The following is a 14,410-nucleotide window of genomic DNA, read 5'->3' as shown; positions in this document are numbered from 1 at the left end:
ACCAACAGTGTAGGAGAGTGCCCGTATCTCCACATCCTCGCCAGCATCTATAATCTCCTCATTTGTTCATTTTAGCCACTCTGACCGGTGTGAGGTGGTACCTCAGTGTGGTTTTGATTTGTATTTCCCTGATGATGAGTGACGCTGAGCATTGTTTCATGTGGCTGTTGGCCATCTGGATATCCTCTTTGGAGAAGTGTCTGTTCAAGTCTTCTGCACATTTCTTCCCTGGATTATTCATTTTTCCAGTATGGAGTTTGGTGAGTTCCTTGTAGATTTTGGATACTAGCCTTTTATCTGATATGCCATTTGCCACTGTGTTTTCCATTCTGTTGGTTGCCTATTTGTTCTTTTTATTATTTCTTTTGCAGTGCAGAAGCTTTTTATCTTGATGAGGTCCCAATAGTTCATTTTTGCTCTTGATTCCCTTGTCTTTGGGGATGTGTCGCACAGGAAATTCCTACGAGTGAGGTCAAGGAGGCTATTTCCTGCTTTCACCTCTAGGGTTTTGATGGTTTCCTGTCTCCCATTCAGGTCCTTTATCCATTTTGAGTTTATTTTTGTGAATGGTGTCAGAAAGCGGTCTAGTTTCATTCTTCTGCATGTTGCTGTCCAGCTCTCCCAGCACCACATGCTAAAAAGACTCTTTTTTCAATTGGATACTCTTTCCTGCTTTGTTAAAAATTAATCGGCCATACATTTGTGGGTCCAGTTCTGGGCTCTCTATTCTATTCCATTGGTCTCTGTGTCTGTTCTTGCACCAATACCATACTGTCTTGATGACAGCTTAGTAGTAGAGGCTAAAGTCTGGGATTGTGATGCCTCCCATTTTGGTTTTCTTCTTCAATATTACTTTGGCTATTCGGGGTTTTGTGGTTCAATACAAATTTTAAGATAATTTGTTCTAGCTTTGAGAAGAATGCTGGAGCAATTTTAATGGAGATTGCATTGAATGTGTAGATTACTTTGGGTAACAGTGATATTTTCACAATGTTTATTCTTCCGATCCATGAGCATGGAATGCTTTTCCGTTTCTTTGGGTCTTCTTCAATTTCTTTCATAAGCTTTCTATAGTTTTCATCATACATCTTTTACATCTTTGGTTAGGTTTATTATTCCTAGGTATTCTATGGTTTTTCGTGCAATCGTGAATGGGATCGGTTTCTTGATTTCTCTTTCTGTTGCTTCATTATTGGTGTATAAAAATGCAACCGATTTCTGTATGTTGATTTTGTACCCTGTGACGTTGGTGAATTCATGGATCAGTTCTAGAAGGCTTCTGGTGGAGTCTGCCAGGTTTTCCATGTAGAGTATCATGTCATCTGTGAAAAGTGAAAGTTTGACTTCATCTTTGCCAATTCTGATGCCTTTTATTTCCTTTTGTTGTCTGATTGCTAACGCTAGGACTTCCAGCACTATGTTAAACAACAGTGGTGAGAGTGGACACCCCTGTCTTGTTCCTGATCTCAGGGAAAGCTCTCAGTTTTTCCCCATTGAGGATAATATTGGCTGTGGGCTTTTCATAAATTTCTTTAATAATGTTTAAGTAAGTTCCTTCTATCCCGACTTTTTCAAGGGTTTTTATTAAGAAGGATGTTATATTTTGTCAAATGCTTTTTCTGCATCTATCGACAAGATCATATGGTTTTTATCTTTTCTTTTGTTAATGTGATGTATCACATTGATGGATTGTGAATACTGAACCAGCCCTGTAACCCACTTGATCATGTGGATAATTCTTTTTATGTGCTGAATTCGATTTGCTAGTATCTTGTTGAGTATTTTTGCATCTGTATTCATGAAGGATTTTGGCCTGTAATTCTCTTTGTTAGGCCTCTGTCTGGTTTAGGAGTCAAGGTGATACTTGCTTCGTAGAATGAGTCTGGAAGTCTTCCTTCCATTTCTATTTTTTGGAATAACTTGAGAAGTATGAGTGTTAACTCTGCTTTAAATGTCTGGTAGAACTCCCCTGGGAATCCATACGGCCCTGGGCTTTTATTCGTTGGGAGATTTTTGATAACTGATTCAATTTCTTCACTGGTTATGAGTCTGTTCAGATATTGTATCTCTTCCATTTGAATTTTGGTTGTGCATGTGTGTTTAGCAATTTGTCCATTTCTTCTAGGTTGTCTACTTTGTTGGCATATAACTTTTCATAGTAATCTCTGATGATTGTTTGTATTTCTGAGGGATCAGTTGTAATAGATCCATTTTCATTCATTCATCATTTTGTCTATTTGGGTGTTCTCTCTTTTCTTTCTGAGGGGCCTGGCTAGAGGTTTATCAATTTTGTTTATTTTTTCAAAAAACGAACTCTTGGTTTCATTGATCTGTTCAACTGTTTTTCTGGATTCTATATTGTTTATTTCTGCCTTGATCTTTATTATTTCTCTTCTTCTGTTGAGTTTGAGGTGCTCTTGTTGCTCCCTTCCTAGTTTCCTTAGGTGCTCTGTTAGGTTTTGAGTTTGTGGTTTTTCCAGTTTGGTGAAATAGGCCTGGATTGCAATAAACTTTCCTCTTAGGACTGCCTTTGCTGTGTCCCAGAGAGTTTGGATTGTTGTATTTTCATTTTCATTTGTTTCCATATATTTTTTAATTTCCTCTCTAAATGCCTGATTCGCCCAATCATTCCTCAGTAGGGTGGTTTTTAACCTCCACATTTTTGGAGGTTTTCCAGACTTCTTCCTGTGGTTGATTTCAAGTTTCATAGCATTGTGATCTGAAAGTGTGCATGGTATGATCTCAATTCATTTGTATTTATGGAGGGCTGTTTTATGACCCAGTACTTGATCAATCTTGGAGAATGTGCCATGCACACTGGAGAAGAAAGTGAATTCCCTAGCTTCAGGATGCAGAGTTCTAAATATATCTATTAATTCCATCTCTTCCAGTGTGTCATTCAGGTCCATTGTTTCTTTAGTGATTTTCTGTCTGGTTGACCTATCCATTGTTGTAAAGAATTCAGTATTAAAGTCCCCTACAATTAACACATTCTTATTGATAAGATTGTTTCTGTTTGTGATTAGTTGTTTTATGTATTTGGGTGCTCCCAAATTCAGTGCACAGATATTTATAATTGTTAGCTCTTCCTGATGTAGAGACCCTATAATTATTATATAATGTCCTTCTTCATCTTTTGTTACTGCCTTTACTTCAAAGTCCAGTTTATCCAATAGAAGTACGGCTACTCCAGCTTTGTTTTGGCATCCAGTCGCATGGTACATATTTCTCCATCCCCTTACTTTCAATCTGAAGGTGTCTTCAGGTCTAAGGTGAGTCTTTTAGACACCAAATAGATGGATTTTGGTTTTTTATCCATTCTGCTACTCTTTGTTGTTTGATTGGAGCATTCAGTCCATTTACATTCAGTGTTATTACTGGAAAATGTGTGTTTAGTTTCATTGTGTTCTCTGTAGAGTTCATTTTGTATTGATGTCTCTGGTGTCTTATATTCCTTGCTACTTTTCTCTTATACAGTCCCTCTTAGGATTTTTGTAGGGCTGGTTTGGTGGTGATGAATTCTCTTAATTTTTGTTTATTTGGGAACACCTTTATCTCTCCTTCTATTCTGAGTGATAGGCTCACTGGATAAAGGATTCTTGGTTGCATATTTTTCCTGTTCATCACATGGAAGACTTCCTGCCATTCCTTTCTGGCCTGCCAAGTTTATGGCCCTTTTACCCCTAGCTGCTTTCAGAATTCTCTCTTTATCCTTATATTTTGCCAGTTTCACTATGATATGTTGTGCTGAAGGTCGGTTCAGGTGACATCTTAGGGGAGTTCAATATGCCTCTTGAATTTCAAGGTCTTTCTCTTTCCCCAGATTGGAGAAATTTTTGTCTATAATTTGATCCAGCACACCTGCAGGACCTCTTCCTCTTTTTTCCCTTTCAGGAACTCCTATGATATGGATATTGTTCTGTTTGATTATATCACTCAGGTCTCAAATTCTCCTTTCGTGCTCCTGTATTTTCTCTTTTTCTCTACTTTCTCTTTTGCTATAACTGTGTCTTATAATTCACCTATTCTCCTCTCTGCTTCTTCAATCCATGCATTGGCAGCCTCCATTTTATTATTCACCTCATTTATAGCTTTTTGAAGGTCCCTAGTCTGTGTATCAATAGCTACTCTGATGGTTTTTTCAAGCCCAGCAATTAATTTTATGACAACTGTTCTAAATTCTTGTTCAGTTATGTTGTTTAAGTCTGTTTTGAGTAGTTCTGTGGGTGTGATTTCTTCCTGGAATTTCTTTAGAGGAGAGTTCTTCTGTTTCATCATTTTGTCTAGCTTTCTGTCTCTTGTCCGTTTTAAAAGATTGTTATGCACTCTGTACCTGTTAGTACTGCTGTATTAAAGGAGGCTTTTTCACTGTCCAGGGCCTGTCGTTTTAGGAGATGTCCTTTTAATAGTGTCTCTCGGTTTCTTTCTTATGCCTGTAATTAATATATTCCCTTACTCAGTGGTATTTGGGACTTTCCACTATGTGTGCTTTGGCTTGTTTCTTGAGGTAGCCCTGAAAAGGAAAACAGACAGAGAAACACACAGGGAACACAAGCACGCAAACATACCGACAGATCAAGTAAACAAGCAAACCAAATGGGAAAGGAAAAAAAGGAGCATGAAAGAAAAGAGAGGACAGAAAAGGAGAAAAAAGAAAGCTGGGGGGATAGAGACAGCCAAAGATACAGGACAGTCTGAGAGTATAAAACCTGCAGAGGGGAGAGATTAAGAATGAGATAAGGGAAAAATATCTGGATGGTAAGAGTTGATCTAATCACAGTGGTGCATAAATGTTGGTCTTTTCCAGACTCCAGGGGGGGGAAGGGAGAAAGAGAGGAAATTGGAAAATAGAAAAAAGAAAACAGAAAACAAGGGGAAAATTATAAAAATTAAAAAATAATAATAGAAAAAGAAAAAAATTGAAAAAAATAAAAATAGTAAGGATAGAAGAATCCAGCTCTCCAGTGCAGATGGGTGTGGTTTGATGTAGGTAGGTCGGGTCTCAGGGGCTGGTCCCTGAGGCCCTGCCTTAGTGGATGCAGGAAGAAGAATGGCGGCACTGCAAGCCCCTCTCAGACCATGCATTGCCTGCCACTCTCTTGAGTCCAAGTTCCTGTGACAGGGGCGGGTTAAATGGTTTCAGTTTTCTATGTTCCACCAGGATTCTAAATCCTAGTCCACACACTTTAATGCTTCCACCACCATTAAAATGATCTCTGGCAGCCAGGCAGCTTTCTGGCCGGGATTGCGCAGGGGAACTGGGGAGCCAGCCCTTCCCTGGCTCCACCTAAAGTTGGCGGGCTGCTAGACCCACGGGAGAACAAGCCTGCTGAGGGGGATGGATTTCTCTCTCTGTGCCCAGTGGCTACACATGGAAAGCCTGTCTCTCCGCCGCAGGCTTAAGTCTCGTTTCAGCCTCTCCTTCTCTTCCCCTGGCTCTGCATCACCCTGCATGGCTGTCCCACGTAGCATCCTGCACTGCCGGTTCGCACACAGCCTCCAAGGTTCTGTGCCACCCTGCACGGCTGCCCTGTGCGAGCGTGGCCCTGCACAGTGCTGTGCCGCCTCTGGACACACAGCTCTCTGCAGGCCCAGCACCAAGTTTCTGGGCACTCTCTTTCCCGGCTCTGCTTTGAGTCATATTCCCTCCCTCAGAGTCTCTGGTCCCAGTTCACACTTACTCAGGCATCCATGAGGCTGTTATCAATAAGGGGTCATTGCACGCACCGCCATTTTTGGAGATCAGAGAGTTGTGCTTTTAATTCTCAGTTTGATGGTTGCAGGCATGCGGAGATAACTGTGTTCCCTACTTCTCTGCCATCTTGCCCCCCAAGCCCCTTAATAAGTAATTTCAACTAACTTTAAAAAAGCATTATGCTTTTAGTCTCTAATAATTGAATCTCTACCTCTTTAAGGTTATGGCTACAATCAAGAATTAACTCTAATGAGCAAAGCTTGAGTTTAAATTAAAAGCAATGATGTGTTTCTTCTGAATAGTCTGGACTACTTCCGTATCTATCGTTGTATTTTCTGAAGAGCATATAATTCTTTCTTTCAATACCATCAAGTAACTACTGATGATTTCTCTTAAATTTCATTTAATCTTGAGCATTTCCTCTTCCCCGCTTTTATCTTGCCACTTATTAAAGAAACCAGTTGAGTTATCCTGAAGAATGTCCAGCATCTGCTTCTTCAAGTATCATTTAACTTGTTCCTCTATCCCTGTATTTCTTGTAAACTGCCAGTCAGTTCCATAGCCATAATTAGGTGCAGATAACCTCTTAGGAGTCGGGAGGAGAGACAAAAATACTCCATGGATGGTATATCACATGTAGGAGTACAAAATATCTAGTTGTCCTACTTTCAGTGATGCAAAGTTTCATTAGAGGAGTCACACTGTGACAGTCTGATCCCTCAAATTATCCTATTTATCCCTTTGTTGACAGGGTTTTAACACTGATCTTTTTCTGAATCAATTATTTTAACAGAAGCTGCAAATATGATTTTCTAATTCTATCATTCCTTCCACATTTATTAGCTAGGATTCTTCTGTAAAGAAGCATTTTCCCTCATCAACCAGCATTATCTGGTTACTCTGAAATACAGTTCATATAGCCAGTCATCAGAAGGATGACTTAGTTACTTCTCATAATGGTCAACTTTTTCAGTAACTATCACCACAAACTCAAGGACTTTTATGCATTCTGTTTCCATCCACTGTCATCATTTTTTCTGATGCTCAAATGTCCAATCTCAACATGCTCCAAGTTTATCTTGTCATTCCTGACCTAGTCCTGAAACCCTCCATTTCCCCAAGGAATCCTTGTTCTTTTTAATGGGAAACAGTACCAAAAGACCACAACAGGGCACTGGATGAAGAACAGATAGTAAATTCCAGTCCAAGGAAGACAACAGTTAACTTCCTGTAAGACCTAATTAATCAATAGCACTCCTGAGTTGAACCCTGACTTATGGTCCCCTGTTTATCCAGAAGCTTATGTTGTTTTATATTTGTGTGGAGACTGATTCCTCATTACATCTGAATTATATTCTAAGAATAATTATTTTCCCCCAATATCAACATGTTGCAGTGTAAAAGCTTTTATCAAAATCCTGTTTAGAAAAAAAATCCAATTCCATGTTTTCAATTCTAATGGCAGCTAGCTTTCTATCATGATTAAAAAACAATGTAAAAGTCCTTACCATTGCCCTTCAGATTATCACACAATTCATCAAAATCTAAGATTCTATCTTCCTACAGCTTAATGGCTTGTCTATCTAACTACCTAAAAATGCTTCTGAATTTCTTCAAAAGTGATTCAATATTCCTATTTTAATGTAATTAACCTACCAAAATTAATCCTAGCAATTGAAGTTAAATTATATTTTTACTATTCTAATTTTAGAATGTTTCCCTCAATGCCCTAGAAAGCAGAAGTTGAAGATCAAGCCTAATTCTGTGCACGTTAGATACGACATACACAGGGTGGTACACATGACCCACAAATAACTCACCACACAGCAAACACTGTCAGACAGACCACAGACAGCATTAGTAAATCATCTTTAGAATTAAATTAACTCTTACTGGTGATAGGAGTTGCATTGTTGGGTGTGTCAGCTCTCAGATACTGAGTCGTCTGGGTAGATGGCTGAGACAGCCCTTGGGAACTACTGCTGGCACTGATGCTGCAAACGATTTTTAAGAGAGAAATATTTGGTAAGTCAGCTTCAATGAGAAATCTCCTTTTTCTATATATACAAAAGCACATCCAACCAGTATAACCAGCTTAAAATCCTGAGGGCAATCACAATAATGCATGGATCTCCATCACAAACATGCCATACTAAAATTTCAATTTCATAATGTAGAGCTACTTCTTCTTTCCTTTCTATCTCCACAATCTTCAAGCAGGTCATCTTATCAAACATTCAGAAATGCAAGTGTTAGTCCTCAGATACCAGAGACAGAGATATGTTAGGGACCTATGGGTCATCTCTTAGGAAAAGAGCTCATGCCATTTAATTAGATTGCTTTAAAAAAAAAAAAAAGAGGAGTAGAATGACAGGCCTCTTTTACTAGTGGTCCAAAATAAAACGGCCTAATAAAGAATATAAAAGCAAATCAAATATGCCAACATGCTCAAAGGCTTGTGAAGGGGTATCATCTAGTTCAAGTTTACTGAATCACATAATTTTCCTTATTCCTCAATCCCGTCTTTTTAGAATTTATGGAACTTATCAGAATTCTCTAGTATTTGAAGCAATCCATTACACCATATCCTTTAAATAACACAGGAGATCCAGAAGAAGGCAGGCTCAAGTAACTGCTAACCCTATACTCAAGATTACTACAAATTAATACCTCAGAAGCATGAACTTTTGTCTTTTCTGTGGGTAAAAACCTTATCCCAGGTTATCCTCGGGAACATTTCAGTTTCACTACCTCAGCCCTTGAATTCTGTAGTAGACAAGTGAAGGAGAGAAACTGAGCATGAAAAGCAAACTCAGATGGCAGGAAGTGATACCAACTGTCAGGATAGGCTTTTCATGCCTTCCTTAGCTCTAGGATCAGCAGAGTCCAATCAAAGGCTCCCAACTTTCCTAAATATGCAAAATCTTTGAACTGACCACACCCCACACAATAGTTCTGTATTTTCAAAATGTGGTGATTAAAAAAAATAATGACAAAAGGTTGCTATTCAAGAACTGATCTCTGTGAGTCTACACATGTAGTGGGTGTGGGGCCGCACAGTGAAGAGATGAAGTGAAGAGCATAAACCTTGGGTACGGGGCAACAGAGTGAAGAGCATAAACCTTGAATCAAAACTGCCAGCATCATTAACTAGCTGTATGACCTCGGGCAAATGAATGCTTCTGTAGCCTCAAATTCCTCATGTTTAGAATAAGCTTGATTCTACCTCCTTACAACGTTGCTAAAAGGATTATATGAAAAATAAAGAAAGAAAGCATTTAGGAGAGTGCCTTGTCCTCAAACATATATTTACAAATTATTTTTATTATTACTAATATTAGAATGACAAGGAACCACAGGATACTTGTTTTGGAATTCTGGGTATTACTCAAAGATCAGACTAAAAATTGATGTTGTTAAAAATCCAGGGGAGAGAAGAGAAACATTACCATCCCCAAGGGGTAGAAAATCAAGGACTTCAATTTACTTAACCATAAAATGGGATTAAGAAAACCTACCACCCAGGAGTTTTGTGAGGCCCCAGTTGTATAATATATGTGAAACTATTACTTAAATATTACCTGCAACTAACATACCCTGATGGTTAAATAAATGGCCAGACTTCAAATTAGTTACTGGTCATTTGTTTCTCTCCAGCAACTGAACGGTAGGTGGCACTCTTGTACCACTTCAGGATTCTTGAAAAGCCTACAAAGAGTGCATTAGGAGCCATCGAGCTAGTAAGTAGACCAGCCAGAATTCAGAGATGCTTTGTTTGCCCCAGAGTCCATGTTCTTAACCACTAGATTATGCTCTGAAAATAAGTGATAATGTAAGTTGCTTTTATTCAGGCAATGTCTGGAAACTTTTGCCTGAAAATGGAAAGAACCAGAACACCTAATGCATGAGTGTAACTCATTATTTTAGCAAGCCAAGGTATATGCTCCATAGAATCTACAAGTTTTTGCACAATTCAGCTTATGTATGTTCACAGCCCTACCACACATAAGCATTCAAGGAAAATGTGTGTATTTTCCACTCAGTGGACTGAGTCACTCAGTGACTCCTTTCACCCTACTTGTATCCTCTCAAAATCCTAGCTAAATGTTCCTGTTACCTTACTTCCCACTCCGAAGTTTCCAAATGTTGTTTCTTCCTCTATAAACCTCAATTCTAACTTTAACACCATATACCCAAAACCTATTCTGAAATTCATCCCCCATGTGTTTCCCTTCCTATTCTTACCTCCTACTTCTGCCTTCTCTACTCAGATAAAGCAAGTAAAACTGAGGGGACAGAGAGTACTTACGGGCAGGTATCGAATCCAACCAAGTTCCCTGCCCCCTTGTGTTTTTGTTTATGCCACATATGTGCTTACCCACTCACTGTGTGTATAACACTGTGTAGGTCTAAGGATTCAGTAATAAGTGAGATATGCCACTCCCTAGTTGGAAAAAGCTTATAGTCTAGCAGCAGAGACAAGTACACAAAGTTATTATTGGAGAAAAACATAGAGTAAGTGCCACCAAAGACAGACAGAGAGGGAGAAGCAGAAGCAGAAGGTAGGAGAGACGGCCAGAGGAGGGAGAAATGGCAGTTGGAAACCTTAGAAAAGACTTCATGAAAGAGATGGCAATGGAGTTAAAATCTGAAGAAAGAACAAGGTTTTGGAGCCTTGTGGGCAAACGGAAAGCATGAACTGAAGTCCTAAAGGCAAAATATAGGGTAAAAGTGTGGAATAAGTAATCATCTGACTACAGCATAAGTAGGGGTACAGTGAGAGTGAGTGAGTGAGAGAGAGAGAGAGAGAGAGAGAGAGAGAGAGAGAGAAAGAAAGGTCCAACAAATATGGGAGATACCGCTCCACATAAAGGAGGGTTTGAAACCCAAGTCATGAAGTTAGAAGTCTTTCAGTCAGCAAGTGGGAATCACTGAGGAAAAAAACAAGAATTGTGTACTGGGAAAATAAACATATTCCATCTTTACCTCTTACCCTATCCTACCTATAAAGTCCTCCCTGTCATCTCGGACCCACCCAGGCTGGAACAAACACCTTTTGTATTCCCACACTATACTACACATATAATAATCACCAGATTTATAAACTTTCATAATTATAGGTTAATGTCAAAGATATATACTTGTAGCAATAAGGTATATCATTAATTTTTTTATATTCCTAGCATTGAGCATATCTAACCCCATGTATCTCCAAGGGTACACTCCAGAACCATCCTGGAAGCTTTAAGAAAAATCCTGATGCCCTAACACCAGCCCAGACCAATTACATCAGAATTTCTGGAAGGGAGGACCCATGTTTTAAAAGCTTACCCATGACTGTAATGTGCAAGCAGGTTGAGAACCAATGGTTTAAAGCACAGCAGGTTCTCAATAAATGCTAACTGGACGGATGGATGGGTGGATGGATGTAATGACAATGATGGAGGGATGAACTAGGAGGAAGAAACAGGGCTATTTTAAAAGGGTCCTAGGAATCTAGAATAGAGTCATGTTAAAGGGGATGGGAACAAAAATGTGACCCCACTTCTTACCCATAAACTAATAAACTATAATTTCTGTCTTCAAAATATTTTTTAAGGAAACTCAGAGAAACACAAATACAGTGATCACAAAGACAACAGCTTTTCTTCTGGCAAGACCTGATCGCCCCGCCCTCCCTCCGTCCCCTGTGCACCACTGCGCATGCTTTGTGTGGGCTCCCATGAAAATGCAGATAACCGCTTGAATTTTTTTTTCCCTTTCCCAAAATAGGTATAATACCTGTCATCCAGTTCAATTCTTTTCATACTATGAAGGTGCAAAACAGCTAATATTATTGCTACAAGAAATATTACTGCACAGCAAACCCCCACGCTGATATAAAACACACGTGTAGAAGTGGTTGGAGCTGCATGTACAGGATCATCTGAAATAAAAATGAAAAGCACATTAAGCTTCCTAAACAAATATTATCAATTGCGTTATGACCCAATATACACAATGAGTATCCTATTCTTTGTGAGAAAGATTTTCATTTCATGTGTCCATTCTTTGATAAGATGTGTTGATAGAAGTTCTCACAATTTTTTAAATGTTATTGAAGAGTTTTTAAAAATGGTTTTAAATAAAACTTTTCATGGATCAGTATAAAAACCACAAGTATTATACATGTGATAAACCATCTATAGCAGTGTTGTCCAACAGAACTTCCTGCAGTGATGGAAATGTTCTTTAGTGTGTTATCCAATACAGTAGCCACTTGAAATGTAGCTAGTACTGCTGAGGAACTTAAGTTTTATTTCATTTTAATTAATTTCAAGTTAAATAGCACCTGTGGCTAGTGGTAACCATAGCGGACAGCAAAAATGTACAGATCCTTCACATTTGTTCAACAGTGAGGTCTGGAGTGGAAAAGATTAGACATCTTTGTTGCCAACCACTGACTCACAGAAGGAATATACCACACAGTGACCTGACACCTTTAAAAAAACACAGTTTTAGTCTTCTCTATGGTGGGGAAAGAAAAAGAAAAATAAATAAAATAAATAAAATAAAAAAACACAGTTTTAGTCTTCTCTTATGAGAGTAACAGATTATTTTTCTTATTTATTTTTAAAAATAAGAGCAGGATAACAAGACTCAGGAAACAGTATTCAACTTTCTATTATTCAAAGCAGAGGGAAAGAGAAAGCAAGCCTTGGCAATGATGGAAATAACTCAAAGACAGGAAGACACACACAGACACACACGCAAACTGAGGAAGAGATGCACTCAGACAGAGATACATGTGTTCTAAGTGAGGACAGGTAAAGACAGAGAAATAGAAGCAGAACTGGTGTATTCAGGCATCAAGTAAGTTTTGATGAGGAGTGCTCACAACATAATTCTACTGAGTAAAACCTGAGGAATTTGGGTTCTATCCTAAGTAAGACAGGAAATCATTACTAAGCAAAGGAATGATATATACTATGCAAAGAATGCTCTGAGTGTTGAGCAAGAACAGGGAAAGGGAAGAGGTGAGAAGGTTACGACAGTTGTCCAAAAGAGAGACAGCAGTGGTGTGGGCAAGAACCACTGGACTGGACTGGAAGAACAGTCAACAGACCTTGCTTCTGAATGATATGGGGGTAAAATGAAAAAGAAAAATCAAAACTTTGGCTTGAAGAATTAGGTAGATAACGGTAACTTTACAAAGATTTTTTTTAAAAAAAGGTAAGTTGGGGGAAGAGAGAAAAAATCAATAGTCTTGTCATGACTGAGAGTACCCAGTACACATCTACATGGACATTTCAAGCTGACAGAAATACAAGTGGAGTTCTGGGGATAGGTAAGGACAAAAGACAAAAGCTATAGCTTTCAAAATCTTGGCAAGAAGGCTGCTTTCTAAAACTCAAACTTTGAACCAAGGAACAATTAATCAGAACAAATTAAAGGAAAGAAACCAAATGGCTTCTAGAGCAGCTACACTTTACTACAGCTTGAATGAAGACCTGACTTTCCTCAAGAATGCCATGGGCTGTTCAATCCTACGAGGGGCAGAAACGGAAGGCCCCAAGGGCTAGTGTTGGCAGTACCTATCCAAGCACACACCAGGGCAGAGAAGAGGAAAGACACTGCTCTGCCGGGCAGATTCCCTGAAGGTATCCTGCTTGTTCACCTCCAAATTCCAGGCTTGTGTATGCACTTTTCCTGATCCTTCCCTTTGACATTTCACCTGCCACCACCTGGTCACGCTTCTAGTCTCAGATGAGATACCACTTTCTCAGGAAGCCGTCCCACTCTCCCTCAGAGATTACATGCCCCTTCTCACGTTCCCAAAGCACCAGAGCTTGCCACACTCCTGTTATTATCACTGCCTTATTGCCACGTCCATCTCGTCCTCTACATTGTAAGCCCACAAGGGCACGGTCTATTTTGCTCGCAGTTTAGTCCTCTGCCTCAATCATACCTCCTGGCACATCACACACCCTCAATAAATGTTGGATAGATGGATAGAAAGGGAGGGAAGGAGAGAGGTATCAAGAAAAAGAGCCAGAGACCAAGAATATGCAATATTCTATTTTCTTTCTTAGAAATAACATCCTATTAGCATAAAAGAAAAGGGCAAAGTCACCAGATTTTCAAAGTAAATTTGAAAAGCAGTGATATTTCTTCTCAGAGATAAAACCAATAAAATATTCTAAAAAAGTAGATTTCTTGTATTATTTTCCCTTCAAAAAAATGTACGTTGGAATATCTAGATACTCTTTGCCTTGTGAGGTGAGAAAAAGATAAAAAAGGAAGCATAAACTACTATCTATGAACTATTCTTGCCAAGAGTTGGCCCTACATCTAATCAAGCACAAAATCTAATACCAGTTTATAAGAGAAAGAAAAATATGTTAAATAATGCCATCAGGATGCAAAAGTGAGAAATTCTATGTGATAAAGGATTCCATTTCATCAACAAAAAAGTGATACAAAGGTAGGGGGTGATTTCTGATTAATGTAAAATATTTTGTCAACAAAATAGTGTGTGGGCTTCATTTGGATCCTGATGTGGAGGAGGAACTATAATAATAAAATATTTTTGAGACATCAGGTTAATGTGAACGTGAACTAGCCAAAGAATTTATTAAGGAATTATTGTTAATTCTGTTAAATGCATTAAATCAAATAGAAGGGAATAGGCGCTAGGTGTTTGCGGATTGTTCTTTTAGTTGCCTTTTTAAAAGG

At 38.8% G+C, this 14,410-nt stretch overlaps 1 protein-coding gene across 2 annotated transcripts in view; it reads right to left on the bottom strand.

Moving 5' to 3' along the window:
* The window catches only part of RYK (receptor like tyrosine kinase), a 68,862-nt gene that overhangs the window by 35,180 nt on the left and 19,272 nt on the right, over positions 1-14,410 (bottom strand). For both annotated transcript variants that reach the window (XM_029940251.1, XM_029940252.1), the window contains exons 6-7: positions 11,477-11,621; positions 7,589-7,689 (exon numbers count right to left, since the gene is read on the bottom strand). In XM_029940251.1, the coding sequence (XP_029796111.1) occupies positions 7,589-7,689; positions 11,477-11,621 (246 nt within the window). The remainder of the gene's footprint in view (positions 1-7,588; positions 7,690-11,476; positions 11,622-14,410) is intronic.

The sequence above is a fragment of the Suricata suricatta genome, chromosome 5 (assembly GCF_006229205.1).
Source record: "Suricata suricatta isolate VVHF042 chromosome 5, meerkat_22Aug2017_6uvM2_HiC, whole genome shotgun sequence".
Taxonomy (NCBI): domain Eukaryota; kingdom Metazoa; phylum Chordata; class Mammalia; order Carnivora; family Herpestidae; genus Suricata; species Suricata suricatta.
This window is presented reverse-complemented; position numbering and strand designations above follow the sequence as displayed.